The sequence below is a fragment of the Heliangelus exortis genome, chromosome 1, assembly GCF_036169615.1.
Source record: "Heliangelus exortis chromosome 1, bHelExo1.hap1, whole genome shotgun sequence".
NCBI classification, from domain to species: Eukaryota; Metazoa; Chordata; class Aves; order Apodiformes; family Trochilidae; genus Heliangelus; species Heliangelus exortis.
Window position 1 is genome coordinate 98,584,255 of NC_092422.1, and position 15,776 is coordinate 98,600,030.

General features: G+C 40.0%; 1 protein-coding gene and 1 long non-coding RNA gene across 2 annotated transcripts; one reads left to right on the forward strand and one right to left on the reverse strand.

Moving 5' to 3' along the window:
• The first annotated feature begins 1,239 nt into the window (after positions 1-1,239).
• HSPA13 (heat shock protein family A (Hsp70) member 13) lies at positions 1,240-9,153 on the forward strand. Its single transcript, XM_071755710.1, has 5 exons — positions 1,240-1,334; positions 2,500-2,840; positions 3,721-3,934; positions 4,560-4,727; positions 5,764-9,153. Exons 1-5 carry the CDS (start codon positions 1,310-1,312, stop codon positions 6,432-6,434), a joined length of 1,419 nt encoding a protein of 472 aa, XP_071611811.1. The 5' UTR covers positions 1,240-1,309; the 3' UTR covers positions 6,435-9,153.
• Positions 9,154-10,906: 1,753 nt separating this feature from the next.
• On the reverse strand, positions 10,907-12,233 carry LOC139793598 (uncharacterized). The gene is made up of 2 exons (XR_011724668.1): positions 12,110-12,233; positions 10,907-11,027 (listed from the first exon to the last, which is right to left on the reverse strand). It is a non-coding gene; the product is annotated as an uncharacterized lncRNA (long non-coding RNA).
• Between the last annotated feature and the right edge of the window lie 3,543 nt (positions 12,234-15,776).

The window sequence follows — 15,776 nt, forward strand, 5'->3', positions numbered from 1 at the left end:
TGTGTAGATGTGGTGTTTAGAGACATGAGCTTGGCAAAGTTACATTAACAGCTGGACTCCATTATCTTAAAGTTTTCCAACCTAAATTACAATTCTGCTCCCCGAGGATGAATTTGAGGGGCAGGTTTCATCCATAGGGATAATTTTTACTTGCCTAAACATCAGGTGGGCAAGATGGAAACCTCCCCTAACCATTGATACAAAGAGCCAAAAGCTGCCATGCCCGTACCACTGTTGAACTGTTACCTTCCAAGAACACTGTTAGGTTCCCAAAATGCCTCAGAGAAGTTCAGGGAGACAAGAGAGCATCTTTTCAAAAGGAAAAGTGTAACCTCTGCACCAGAGACCCCGGTGTTGGCTTTCAGAAATCACACGAACAAGAAAACAAAACACCACGAATACCCTGAACTCGATTAAGTTATTGGACTAAAACCCCTTCCCAGGTCCTGGATGGTCTTTATCTGCCACCACAATAGGCACCAGCACCAGGCCCCTCAGGAGGGGGTTCCCCCATCCATGGTCTGGGCCATTCCCACGGCACAGCACCCACCGCCTTAGCAAAAAGTATCCCGGCCGTGGCTAGCTGGGCCCGCCGCGTAGTGGCCAGCATCCACGCCAGGGCTGAGGGCAGCTGCCCACCCCGCCTTCGCCAAAGGCTCTGAAACGCGAACGCCAGGAATAACAATAAAACCAGAAACAATAATAGTTATAATTAAGTTTAAAGGCCCAAGAGTCTTAATGCGCGCTGATGCGGCAGTGCCGAATCTGCGGTCTCTAACGCCTCACGCCGGCAGGAGGGAGCTCACACAACAGCGACTGCAGCACTGCCTGCCCGGGCCGGGCCCCACGCTGCGTTCCTGCCCGACACCGCACCGTGCTGCCCGCCGGTGCCACAGGGCAAGAGGGCGTTGGGGGCGGGCGGGAAGCTGAGCATCGCAGAGGCCCCTAAGCATCGCAGTGGCCACGGCGCCACCGAACCCCACACAGAGATGGCCGCCGCGCCGCCACCAACCGAACTACCACTCCCAGCATGCACCGCGACACGCCCAGCGCCGCTCTGCGTATGAGCCAAGGTGCGCATCATCTCTCCTGAATGACGCTTCTCTCAGCCCATTGGTTGGCGCCCGCCGGAAACTGCCTCTCCCCCTGTGCCTCCTGGGAGCTGTAGTTTTATTGCTCCCGCTGTACACTAACGTCAGCAGGGTGGTTGGGAAGCTCGTACTCCCAGTCCCGGCGTGCCCCGCGGCGCTGCCCGGAAAGAGCCGTCAGCAGTGGACGTTGGCGGGCGGTGCTGGAGCCGGCGGCAGCGATGAGCGGGCAGATGGCGGTGCTGGGTGAGCGCTGGTGGGAGGCCGGGGGCCCAGTCCACGCCGCGGGATGATGAAGGGACCGTGTCTGGGTGGGGGAGGGCGGCGGTGGGGCCGGTGGAGCGCTGGGGAGCCCCCTCTCCGCCTATGGTGGCCTCTGCCTGGCAGGGCCCAGGCGGGGCTCGTCACCTGCCTCCGGCGGTGGTCGCTGCCCGCGAGTGCCGCCTCTGATGGGGCTTTCGCAGTCTTTCTGACGGTGTTGTCGTCCTGGTTTGGCTTTCGGCGTGTCACGGCTACCTGTGGCGTGTTCGGTGTGTTCCTCTGTTTGGAAAGGCGAAGTGCGCACTGGGGTATTGCTGAGAATTTCCGTGGAAGATTCACGGCCTAAAGTAAACCCGTTCTTTTTCCCTAGGCTGTTTCAAGCACAGCCGTGGTGCCTGACGGGCAAAAGAGCTTAGCCACTCTTTGAAATTTAAGTTATTTTGACTTCTTGTTTTTTTGTTTGTGGCTGGTGCTCTCCTCTGAGGCATTGTTTTTTAATAGGTGTCTTGATTTCTTGCTGAAAAAAACCAAGCCACCCTACTTGAGCGAGTCTATCTCTGCTTTCAAGGCCTAGAAAAGATTCAGAGGTGTGGTGAGATGCTGTTCTGGAACTATGCCTGAAATAGGAGGAATTAGCTTGGTTTTTCATCTCCTTAGTTTTAGACTTCCAGTGAAGCTGGAGGAGATGTTGGAATTGGGAGTTTGACCTTTCACTGTGATTTTGTGCAGTCTCATTAACTAGATTCCCCTTAGGGGTCATTCACAGGCAGTTCTTCCCGGAGTATTAATTAACCTATATTTTTGAAGTGCCTTGCAGAGAAAATTTATTACAGGCTTGTCATATTTTTAGCTTTGCTGTGCTTTTTTGACTTTTTTTTACCAGTTTGGTATTTCATGCCTAAGATTTTTGACTCTTCTAACCACTTTTTGTTGATTTAAGGACCTGAACTTGCTGGTCACCTTTGAAGAAATTGAAAACTAATTAGGTAGCTGAGAGCTAAGCTGAGAGAGAGCTGAACTCTAAGCTGTGGCCTCAGGGCAGAAAATAATATTTTATGAGGTGAAATGTAAAATGCTGCATATTTTGCATTGACTTCGAAGCTTACAGCAGTAAGTTCTCTAACCCTGTTTTTAAAAAAATCTGTTTCAGGTTCAGCCATTCTGGCTCTCTTGTTAGCTGGCTATCTAGCACAGCAGTATTTACCAATGCCTACACCAAAAGTGATTGGGATTGACCTTGGCACAACTTACTGCTCTGTTGGTGTCTTTCTGCCTGGAACAGGGCAGGTGAAGGTTATTGCAGATGAAAATGGGCACAACAGCATACCAAGTATAGTCTCCTTCACAGACAAAGATGTGTATGTAGGATATGATGGCCTAGAACTGGCCGACTCAAATCCTCAGAACACCATATATGATGCAAAAAGATTCATTGGGAAAATCTTCACTTCAGAGGAACTGAAAAGTGAAAGTAGCAGGTATCCCTTTAAGGTAAGGAGCCACCCTCTTCAGGTCTCTACAAGCAGTTATTTATAGGAAGTTTGAAAGGTGTAGTACATGACTAAACTTTCTGACCTTGAGTCATCTGGGTAAATCTGAAATGCCTGCAAACCAGAAGAGGTTATCCAGGGAGGGGAGGGGGAAACAGAAGTTGTGTACCTCTACGTGAGAGCTAATAATGATTTTCCAGAAGACCAGGTCCTCTACTGTGAAATATGTTTCTGGGTAACCTTACAGCCCCTTCCCTTAAAGAATAAATTTTGCTTTGAACTTCTTACTCTGCTTTGCTGGAACGTTTTCCCAGACATTATAGAAAAAAGACAAGTGTATAAATTGCATCTTCTCTGCTCCAGAATCGTTTTCCCTAGCACGTCTCTAGTGCTTGACGAGGAGCAGATCTTGAAAGCTGCTTTTTTAAAGAAAGTATTGCACTAATTTAATATGGTGCATTATTTGCCATAAAGAGACAAATTTTCAGGTACTTCAGTCGTTGGATCCTTTACTTGTTAAGGGAAGCTGTGCCAGTACCAGCCTATTTACTTCCTTTCAGAAACTGGAGCTTTATCAGTAGGGTAAACCTAGGGATTAAAACCCTTTACTTTTATCTTTGAATGTGGTGTTGAAGTTGATTACACAGTTGCTGTGTCTTCTGGGTGCAGTGGGTGTCTCTACTTTGGATATAATTGGTCCCCTTAAATAGTATGTTTTGCATAATGCTTGTACTTAGGGCATAAAAGTGATCCAAGCAGTGGCAAAAGCATATTCATATTTTTCCAGAATAAACTGACTATTCCCAAGAAAACCACAAGCAGAGTGGGAGAGCATAACATAAAAACTTCTCACCTGTGGATTGTGTTCTTTCTCCTCCCAGATTTTCAATAACAATGGATCAGCTGAGTTTTCTTTGACAACTAATGAAACCTTTCACATCACTCCAGAGCATATTGGCTCCCAGCTCTTGCTGAAATTGAAGAGAATGGCTGAAAACTCTCTTGGCATGCCCATTTCCAAGGCAGTCATCTCTGTGCCAGCTGAGTTTGATGAAAGGCAACGGAATTCTACCATTAAGGCAGCCAACCTTGCAGGTGATGTCTCTTTACTCCACTGTTTTTCTGTGAAACCTTCAGGTCTGTTTCACCAACAGTAAAGTCTTTGAGGAGGATATAGAAACAGTGAATCAGCAATAGAAAACTTCAGGTTTCTCTTTTCTTTCTTTTTTTTTTTTTTTTTTTTTTTTTTTTTTTTTACTGACCACTAACAATTTTGAGGAACAACAGCAAATTCTTGGGTACTGACAGGTGCAGCTGACTAATGCAGACATACTTAGCTAGAATTAGTAACTATTATTTCAGAGAAAATGGTCCTTTTGGTAATCTTATAGAGAGCATCCTTGGACAATAATTTGAACAGAACTAGAACATGTGAAATACGTCTTCTTAGCAAGGTTTCTTTGGAAGAAATGTGTTTCAGAAAATCATGGTTCTTGATTTCACCCTGACACTGAAGTAGTACTTCTTCAGTCTTAAATAATAGAGTTTATTGGGTATTACTTCCTAGAAAAATACTTACTTTAGATTTGACTTTTTACTTAAGGTAAGCTTGGTTAAAAAACAAAATCACAAAAAATAAGGGTAAATGTCATTACAATGTGAGAACAGCCATTTTTCTCAAGTGTACCTAACTGTTGCTTTGTATCTTTGCTCTTTGTAGGGCTGGAAATTTTACGAGTAATCAATGAACCCACAGCTGCAGCTATGGCTTATGGACTTCACAAAGCTGATGTGTTTAATGTTCTGGTGGTGGATTTGGGTGGAGGAACTTTGGATGTGTCTCTATTGAACAAGCAGGGAGGGATGTTCCTCACACGAGCCATGGCAGGTGAGAAAAACACTTTCCCAAGGGAAGAGGGAGAGAAAGGAAAGGTGCAACTAAAGTCATTGCTAAAGGAGCTTTTAAAAACATGAATTCTTGTTTTCAGTCAAAACAAAACAGTGGAAACTTGTAGAGAATTTTTCAACACAGATGAAACTCTGCAGGCCATTTTTCTTAACTCAGTTTAACAGAAAGCATGAACAGTTGTTCGAGAGGTCGTGGTACGAGAGTAATCTTTCAGTAGAAATTGTTTATATAATTTTTTGCCTCTCAAGGGTAATATAAGATATATGCTTGCATTTTCTCACTTGCTTCCCCTTCCAGCAGGGTATATACGTACACTAAAGCAGCATGTAGTTTTTTGTGTAAGTGCATGAAGACACAGAATAACTTGAAACTGTTAAAGCAATGATCCCTGTAAAGCTGTGCTGTGAAAGCACTTAGAGAATAAACCCCTCTGGGCAAAAGTAGAAATTTGAAACTGGGAATTTTAGCTGGAAAAACAATTTGCTGTGAGACATTGCCTCGGGTTACAGAGTTCCAGCTAGAAATCTGTTATATATTTTCATATTTTCTTCAACAGAGAATATCTCTGAGTTAACAACCAATGTTCTTGGTTTTTTGTTTTTTGGTTTTTTTGATAAATCTAAAATAGTTACTAAATAGGTATCTGGAAATTGCTATTCATGGATTCATCATTGGACAATTATAGAATTGTCAGGTTGGAGGGCACCTCAAAGATCATCTGGTTCAACCCTTCTAGTATTATTGTTTGTATGATGTGTCTCAGCATCCCATCGAGTTGAGACTTAAAACTTTCCAAAGGTTTTGGACTTGATGATCTCAAGAGGGCCTTTCCAGCCCGGATGATTCTGTGATTCTGTTGGGACAGCTCTGTGAGCTCTTGTGCTATGCTAATGGTCCTAGTGTCACCTCTTCTGGCCCTTGTACACCATCTCTCTATAAAAGAGAAGATGCGTGCTGCTTTCTGAAGTTTTGAAGGTGCTGTGTCTGATGTCTGTCTTTCCTTTGGATGTTTCAGGTAACAACAAACTTGGAGGACAGGATTTTAATCAGAGGTTGATGCTGTATTTATATGATCAGCTCCATCAAACGTATGGTTCTCTGCCAACAAGAAAAGAAGAAATACATCGCCTCAGACAGGCTGTGGAAGCAGTTAAATTAAATTTGACTGTTAATGAGACAGCTGTGCTAAGGGTACTGTTGACTATGCCAGAAAGGAAACTTACAAAAGAACTTCCAGAAAGTGAAGTGAAAACAAACACTCTGCTAAAAGGCAAGCCTTCAGAAACAGTGAAATATCTGCAAAATCTTGGAGACACTTCAGAAGTAGAGAACAGCTTTGGCAGTGTGGTGTTTGAAAGAGAAATCTCCAGGAAGCTGTTTGAGATGTTAAATGAGGACCTTTTTGAGAAGATTCTTGTGCCCATTGAACAGGTGTTGAAGGAAGGCCACCTACACAAAGCAGAAGTGGATGAAATTGTGTTAGTTGGAGGCTCCACCCGGATTCCTCAAATACGCAAAGTTATTCAGGATTTCTTTGGAAAGGAACCTAACACCTCTGTAGATCCTGATCTGGCTGTTGTAATGGGTGTAGCTATCCAAGCAGGAATTGTTGGTGGGTCCTGGCCTCTCCAAGTCAGCGCTGTAGAAATTCCTAATAAGCATTTACGGAAGACTAATTTTAACTGATCATAAACTCCTTCCCATTGCATTCCATCTCTCCAAAAGCATACTATGATGGTGCAGAATTGCCTGACTGGCAGGGGAGCCTAATCTTAGCCATATTATATTAATTTTTATCTATTCCAGTTCAGTGTCACTGGACCCCTAACTGTGTTGAATCTAGATGTTAGGTACAAGTACAAAGGTACAAGTCATTTTTGGAAGTTCTGAAGTATCCTGTGTTTGCTGGTGGACTGGATATTGGATGCAAATGCCAGTGATGACTCGCTCACATTTTCTTGCTAAATTTTATTAGCAAATCCAGAAGAGGTGTATGATTAAAATGTAAAGGGAGTGTAACCAATGTTTAGAGGTAATGTGCTATGGCACTGTAGTTGTTCCTGGGGCCATCATATTTACTTGGAAAGAATATGAAGCAGTGTCAATGCACATAGCCCTAGCAGCGTTGAGCTTAGATTTATTTATTAAATTGAGTCATTTGGGCATTTAAGCACATTTCTAAAGGGTATGTTGCAGCTTGAATGAGACTTATGCATTCTTGATTCTGCTATTCATAACAGCACAACAATGTTACTGAGGTTATGTGACAAACTGTTTCATGTTTCAGCCAAATGGTATTAAGCAACTTGGCTCTTGCTAATGTGGAGTACCACAGTGTGCCTCCTAGGGCTGCTTTCCTGAGCTGGTTGTGATGGTTGACATACAGGTGTTCTGATATACATACCACTGATGTTCTCCACAGTAAACAAGGGCATTGGCCAGCTAGTTAAACCCCCCCATCATTTTGAAAACTGAGTAAGTTTGTGTATCCTAAAGTCACACCTGTGTGTCTTCCCTTGAATTTGACCAATATTAATTTAATTGTTGTGTATCTACAAGTTTATGACATTTTTCTCATGGAGTACCCCAAGCTGCACTGTTTTCAGGGAGAAATTGTGGGACAGAAGGATCCTAGATGACATCTAGTTCCTGTAGTCCTAGTAAAAGAAAATTCACCCAAGTGTTGCATACTTTTTATATTGCATCTCTGGTTTAAGTTTTTTCATATCCCCACTCTAAGCTCAACACAGATCAGAGATTGTAGCTGTTCTTTTGGGAAGGAAGCAGTGTGTGTGTAACTCAGAAACGGAAGTCACACTTTGTAAAGCTTTAGTTTAGACAAATAATATTCTGCCCAGCTATCTAACAAATGAATGGGAAGAAAAAAAGTTAGAAGATCTGAAAAAAAAAAAAAAAAAAAACAAACCAAAAACCAGTGACAGTTCTGCCTTCTTTAGATGGTTAAATTAGTAATTAAAGGCCAGATGAGTTCTTATACCTGTGTTGAATTTTACACAATGAAAGCACTTCATTCAGCTCAGACTGGCTTCAACATGTATCAACCCAGTCTTACTACTGTAATTTCCAGTATCAGGTGGTTCTAAGCATTTGCTTATACTCTCCAGAATAATTTTGCTGCTTTTGCAAGCTTTTGTATTAAGCTTGCAAAAAAAAAAAAAAAAAAAAAAAAGTGTGTGGGACTTAGATTTATTGTTTAACTTATGACTATATTAAAATAGGCTTGTTATTCTCCTGGCAGTAGGCCTGATTTATGGCACTGCTTTAAATCAGTTGTGCTGATTCAGCTGTTTGCATAACTATTGTCTAAACATTTCTTTGGAGCAATCCAATTAAAATCCTCTTAAATTGAGTCATAGTTGCACACAACCATTCCATCAGCATTGCTTAACTTCACAGAAGATTCACAAAATATTACTAACATCTGTTTTAATTTCCCCAAGTTGAAAGAGTAGTGTGGGGTTTTTTTTATTATTATTGGAGGATTTTTTTTCTTTTATAGCTCTTTTTTGCTAATTCTATATGGAACTTGTAGTAACACATGATGATGTGCTCAAAAGAAGGTGTTGCACAGTTACAGGCAGTGAATGGTAAGGCCCAAAGTGGTTATAACTGCAACCCCTGAGTTGATAGAAGTGCCTCTCCAGTGGAATAATGGGTGAATGCCAATATACAGCACAGTTCCTGTATGCAGTTGCTATTTGGGACCTTGCCTTCCAGATACACGTGTATGTATTTAACTCAACATGGATTCCAATGTGTTTGGAGTCATTGTGGCCTTTTCTTCTGCCCTGCTGTAAATTCATCTCAGAGTATACTGGAGCTGCAGTAGGTTTTTAGTCCTCATTTTATTCATGCACTGTGTAAAATGAGCAGGCCTGTAGAAAACCAGAACTGCATTGTTAATCTTTTGAAAGCTTTTTGCAATTCTGGGACAACTTAGCTGGGAGTGTGGGAGTAACTCAACTGTTAAACTCTCAATGCAAATAAGCGAAGTACTTTGTTCTTTTTCTTGCACATACTCCTTCACTCTGGAGGAGTTAAATCTCCTTTAGTGTTAATCTAGGAATTGTAAGGGATGGGTAGGTTGTTTACATGTGAAAATAATTTGCAAAGGGTATTTATTCAGATTTCTATACAGATATTTTCTTTTAGTAGAAAAGATACTATACATTGGGTATCTCACAACATGTCCTTATTTATTAAATAACTGTTTTCTTCAGTCAAGTTACTTATTTTGTGTCGGGATTTTTAGTACTGTATTTTGGCACAAACCATTGAATTTTAAAGATGCATCCTCTCTCTTTTAATTGTATGTTTCTGGATATGCACATGTACTGTTTACAAAAAGTCTCTCCTTAAATAAATTGGTATTTTAAAGATAAAATCTTTCTACAAAGAATCCTTGAAATCTGAGAAAGGCTGCCTGTGGTGTTTGGTGTGTAACAAATTTATATAGCTAAAACTTGTTCTGTGAGTTGAAATTCTGAAAGTATTAAGATGCCTCACCAAATCTATGTTGCTGAATTCAGTGCCATTGACATGCATTTTATAAATAACCCTTCAGAATGGTTTTAATAAAAGCAAATTCTGCCCCTTGGACATGCCTTGTTTCAGCTTCTCTGGGAAACACTGCAACAGCTCTATGTGCCCATATCTTCCTTGAATTCCTTTGGAGGTTTGTAGGTGATGTTGTAATCCCTTAATTTACTGAGGAGTTGCTATACCTGAGCAACAGATCTTCTCTGGGAAGTGGTACAGGAGGAGTATTAAGAACTGTGGGATGAGGGGGAAAAACCCTATCTTATGCTGCAGCTTTGTTTCTCCACACTTGCCTTTCTGTGGCCCATTTTTTGCATTTTTACTGCAGAACTTCAAGAACTGTAACAAAAAAGGGAAATCAACATTACTGTGGCCTATAGAAGAACTTGCATGCCCTGCTCTTCTGCTGCAATGAGTACTGAGGTTTGCATTAAAATCTGCTATCAAAGAGAGTGGCATCTGACTCCATTTTTTCTGGGATACTTTCACAATGTGATTTTGTGATTTAGTGTTGTTATTCCTGATGCAAAAATTCTACCAGAAACTGTAAATTTATCAATCCCCTGAGCCAATATATTTCTCAGAAAAAAGCAGCCAAGGATTTGAAGGAACATATATATGTTTTGGGTTTTTTTTTCCTATTCAGGTCATTCTTGGAAAGGCCCAGGCTATTTTGGTTTAAATATTAGCCTCATCTCTATGCACAGTCTGTGGTAGAGACACACAGGAAATATTACCAGGGGTAAAGCTCTGGAAAAACTAGGAAAAAAGATAAACCTTCCTTTGGTAAATGCCAGATAAATCTATTGAAGCTGGTGTTAACATCACCCATGCATAAAAATGGTTTTATGAATGGCACTCAAGGAACATGCAAAAAGTCTTCAGGTGATCATTAAATTTGTGTTTTGGGTTTTACTTTATACTAGAGCATTTCAGCATAAATCAGTTTACCAGCAACACAATCTCAATGATATATGAACTTCTCTTGAGTTTCCTGCCCTGTTCTGAAGTAAGCAGGGACAGCTTTAAATGATAGACCAGAGAAGATCAATTTAAATACATATTACAAGATTCATGTATACAACACTTTACTACCTACATTATACAGACATAATTAAGAGTTATTTAAAATTATTTTTACCTTCAGGCAGGACTTGAAAACAGCACATGTAGCTATACATGCACAAATTCCAGAGAATATGAGTTGTTCTAGCTAAGACTGTTAAACAAAGTCTGGTATAATAAAACCTAATTTCATACTTGTGGTCTCCCTGCTCTGAGGCTTCTTACATGTAACTGCCAACAGGCAGTTGTGACATTTTTCCAGATAGCATTATGCTAGCAGTACTGAAGATTGCTGTCTAATCAAATAGCTAAGGTTCTCAAAAATTCAATTCTAAAACCTGATAGGCCATAACAGAGCCTGTTTTCTAAGTGCAAATCTATTGGAGTTTTATGCCCCCGTCTTTTGGCGTCCTGTGGACTTGGGTTATAATTTCTTGGGGAAAAAAAATAGTGCCATGGTCATCTTAGGAAAAAAAAAAAAGTTATCTCTAAAACATATCCCACCTGTGAAATAAATCCAAGATTTCCACATAGGTCATGGAGTCCAACAGTTGGTATAACAATTCCACCAATAATTATTTTGTCTTTAGATCTCTCTACGTAAGTAATTTGTGAATGTTGATTTACCAGCCCTGTTCTTCCAAGAATTCCAACCTGAAATAGAAAGTTTTGTGATAATGATTATAAATTTCCATGCCACACGCTCCACATGAAAAATTATTAGAGAATTCGGTTTTAACTTTCAGTTTAAAAATTCAGTTTCTAGCACCAACGTGCAGTCCTATAGGTGGATAAAACTGTTTAAAACTCACTTTAGGAACATGTGACTTGCAATCACAGCTCTCTTGCAGAAGATGTACACCCACTGCCTGGCTCTGTGGGAATTCTTTCTGTTCCTCTCCCTTTTGTCCAGCATCCCTCAGCTCAAACCTAACCTAGATCTTGCTTGGTGTTTGATCTAAATGCCAAAACTGATTAGCACTGATGTGCCAGTATCTTTCTCTACATAAATGGTCTACACAGTGATCAAGAGGTTAAATTTCAAGTTTGGATGTTCCTTAAAACTGTCGAATTCATTAAAAATTACCTCATTTTTTTTACAGGGATATGAATTTCTACATAGGAGGAGAAAATGCTTTTCCTCTTCTCATTTGTCTTTTCTTTAATGTCTTATCCACTTAACATCTCTGTTTGATATCATCTTGCTGCATATAGTATTGGAGTGTTTTCATATGAAGTCTTTTCAAAGTAGAAAGTTGGGAAACAGAAATTTATGCCTCTGATTTATTTCTTATTACGAACAGTACCTTCTCTTTACTCTATCTGAAAAGGGAGAGCTTTCAGGGCTAAGTGAAGATCCTTCCTGTACTAAGCCTTGTAGTTAGCAAACTCTATTTTTCCTGCCTCTGGCATAATAATCTACATAATAATTAAGATTTATTTTTAAAAGCAACGTAGCAATACAGTTCACCTTACTTCAAGACAAGTTTCAAATGTGGCCATCACATTTACTTTTACAAGGACAAGGTCAAAGTAAATTGTTTCATTAAACTTATAAGTAAGCATTCCTACATAACATTCAGTAAGGGAACATGAGCAAGAAATCAAATATGAAGTACAGTTACTACACGACTGGGATTATCTGGATTAACAAAATACTAAAAAATACTTTAAAAATAAACCACACCTTTTCATATGCAATGTGGTAGCAGGAAAATGTTTACACAACTACTTACATTCAAAGCACAGGATATTAATAGACCCATTGGAGCAGAATTTATTGTATTTCCAGCCAGTACTATGAATAGTGGATCAAAGAACACCATGAAATTTCCCAGAAATTCAAGCCTGACTGATAGCCAGCTGTTATAAAACAAGGCAAAGAAAAAAGTAAATTACTTATAAAATTTTTCATAGTATAGTGAACATATAGCTAACATAATGACTCTTTGAGATAATAGTATTAGCAATTTACCCACTTTACAAAAAAGATAAGTACTATCATTCCCATTTTACAGATGGACTGGGACAGTGACATTACCTGGAACTGGTAGCATGGCAAAAAATAAAATAGAGGACCTAAGTCCTGGTTAATGTTCTCTTCACTTCTCATACTGCTTTCCTAGTCTACCCGTCTGTAAAAAATTCAGGTATATGACCAAAACCAAGAACTGAAAATCTTCTTCCTGTTAATCTCTGCTTGTAACAGAACTGAATCACATGGGAAGGAGAGGAAAATACGCTATTTCACAAACAAACTTGTTTATTATTATCACCCACTTACTATTGTGATCTGGAATGAAATACCTTTTCTGACTGTCACGGTCTAACACTGACCTGGCAATTAAACCAAATGACAGATGCTCTCTGTTAATCCCCCCTCCCCTCCCAGATAAAGAAAGGAGAGAGAACAAGGGAGAGAGACTTATGGGTTGGAAACCAAACTACACAGCTTTAATGAAACAGTAATGATAAATAGGAAAAATGACTAAGTATATACAAATATATAGGAAAATTGATACCACAATCCTTCCCCTCCTCCACCAATAACTCTCATGTCACCACCAATGCAGGACACTATTGCAGGACTGCATTATCATAGAATCATTTAGGTTGGAAAAGACCCTTAAGATCACCAGGTAAACCTAACACTGCCAAGTCTACCACTAAACCACATCCCTAAGCACCATGTCTACACATTCCTCCAGGGATGATGACTCAGTATGTTGTGACTCATCCTTAACCAAGGCAACACTGAACTGCTGGGTTGCAGGACAATGACAGAGGAAAGGTTTTGTCTTAACAGTGTTTTACCCTCTTAAGTGTCAACAAAAGCTGGTCTTAAAAATGGCAAGATAGTGAATACAGTGAACCTGCACAAACTCTGAATGAAAAATAGATTCTTCAGAATTGGGAATGCCATACCATTTCTGAGGTGGAAAAAAACCAAGAGGACTGCTATTGACAATGTTCTCAAAGGAAGTCCTAAACGTCTGTGAATCAAAGAGAGACACAAGCACAGACACTGGAGTGTACCTCCTGTCAGTGGCAGCTCTCAGGCTTTCAAGCTGGCAAGGATTTCCCTCCCTGAGGGCTGCAATAAAAGCCAGTGTTTATCTTAACTACAGCGAACTTCCAGCATCCCATTCCTGTCCAGCTCTGCCCCAGTACTAGAGTTGGGGTTAATGTGTGTGCCATTGTGTTTATCACATTTTTTGGAGGTCGTAAAATTCTGATAGGGGTTGACCTCATTGTTCCCAAGGGCCACTCAAACCTTTACTGAAGTTTTAACTAATACAAAGTTGAATTTGCCACACTCTTGATAAATTAAGGAAAAAATAACTCAGCTTCTCAATAAGAGAGGCAGCATTTGAGACAGATGAGGTGAGTGGATCAGTTGGTTCCTGAGTGGGAACTGTTTAAGAATTCTGCATAACTAATCTCAATGCTAAAATTCCTTCCCTGCTGCCAGAGGATAAATACATCTACCAAATGCCCTCCTCAGCATAATCTCCAGATTGCCTGAATTCTAAAGAATCCTAACATAGCTTTAGGGGTTTATTAAGCAACAATTATTTTGACACTTCCCCATTTAAATTGTCAGAACTTATTATATGTTAGCCATTACTGTGTTTCCTTATGATCAGAAAGAGGGAACCTACCTAATATTCACAATATTAGGTTTTTTGCATTTAGCTATTTCATTGCTAAATAAGGTCTCACTGAGCACAACTGAAATCCTGGGTTTTTTTCTCCCTCTATTCTTTGGTTAAAAAACACAAAGGATAACCTGGCTTGAACATTTGGGTGAACACTGTGACATAATGAACATATAAATGTCATAAAGAAGCACTGCATTCAATACACTATGTAACTTCCTAGAAAACCTGAAAATTTGTTATTCATGGTGTAGAATGTAAGGATGGTAAAAAACAAAGCTACTCTGAAACTGATGGTAAACACCTTAACTTCAGCAGAGTCAGGGTTTAACCAAATACTCTTAATCCTTGAAACAATATTATTGTTTTGTCTGGTATACCATATTCAGTTTTTCCTTAAAATTAATAATATTGACTCGAGCAAGTAATAGCTATAATCCTCTTAAAATGTTTTTTGTCACTTTTAGTTTTTTAAAAGGCAAGTGTCCAACTCTAATGATTTTTAAAGAAGAAAAAAATTAAAAGTTAAAAAATAGTAATGGTCACAAAAAATAACATTATTTTTTTTTAAAAAAATATCCAAGGTTTGTGACAGCTTTCAGTTCCTGTTTTTTTGTGCAACATTTCCCAAGAAGGACTTAATTGCTGTTTATGAGAAGGTGAACTATAACAGTAACATGCAACCTGACAGAAAAGAGGCAGGAAGACGAGCACAGAGTTGGCTACTTAGAAAATACCTTAAATGTACTACTAAGTTTTTGTTCCTGGAGATCTAGCAAACCAAAGCTACATGGAGTATAAAGGAAACCTTATTTTAATATTTGTCTACTGCAAAACTTTACACAGAGGATAGAAGGATAGCCCAGTTTATCCTTTTATATCCTGTTGTCTATAATACTATCATGACAAGAATATTGTGCTTAGTTATCAAAACACTAATGTTTTAAATAATGCTGTAAGATGACATAAAATTCCTGTTACCATATGTAAACAATACTGTCCCAAACGTTTAAATATGACCTCTAGAAACTGGAAACTTTATCATTTGAGATAGGTATAATAGAGGCAGCAAATTTAATCTTTCCCATCCTTCTTTAGGAAGGTGTAACCGCACTCCGGAATAACTTCAGCACCCCTGGGAAGTAAATTCTGTCCCTCCACAATTGCAGCTTCAACATAACTTCTAACCAGCGATGCAATTACAGTTCTTTTCAGTAGGTGGTGTGAGAAACCCACGGATGAAAAATGTGTGCTGTGGATTGTCTGAGCTCCCTTAAATCTTCCACAACATTTTGGGGTTTTTCGCGCGCTTTCAGTGAAAAAGCCAAATGATTAAATTACAATCTCAGAAACGACATTCCCTGCTTAAATTCTGCTCCTCTTCCCATCTGTGGCAAAATTCCAAACAATGTTAAAGCAAAGGCTGTCCCGGAGCACTCGAGGACCCCCGGCAGCCGCCGTCTCGCTCCTGGGGGGAGCCAGCAGGCCCTGGAGGGCAGGTACCAGGCCCTCAGCCCTGTCAATAACGCCTCCTTTCCAAAATTAATTAAAAAAAAAACAACTCCCCGCGCCGTGTCACCTTCTCGCCTGGTAGGACTCACCCACTCGTGCCTCCCTCGGTGGCCGTGGAATGTGTTTTATACCCTAAAACCCAACCCGCAGCCGCCGAGAAACTTTTTTTTCTTTTTTTTTTTTTTCTTTTTTTTTTTTTTTTTTTAATTATTATTTATTTTTTATTATTATC

Coding starts and splice junctions, on each gene's coding strand:
- HSPA13 (XM_071755710.1), top strand. CDS start 1,310: ATGAGCGGGCAGATGGCGGTGCTGG. Junction 1,335..2,499: donor CGGGCAGATGGCGGTGCTGG/GTGAGCGCTGGT, acceptor AATCTGTTTCAG/GTTCAGCCATTCTGGCTCTC. Junction 3,935..4,559: donor TAAGGCAGCCAACCTTGCAG/GTGATGTCTCTT, acceptor TGCTCTTTGTAG/GGCTGGAAATTTTACGAGTA.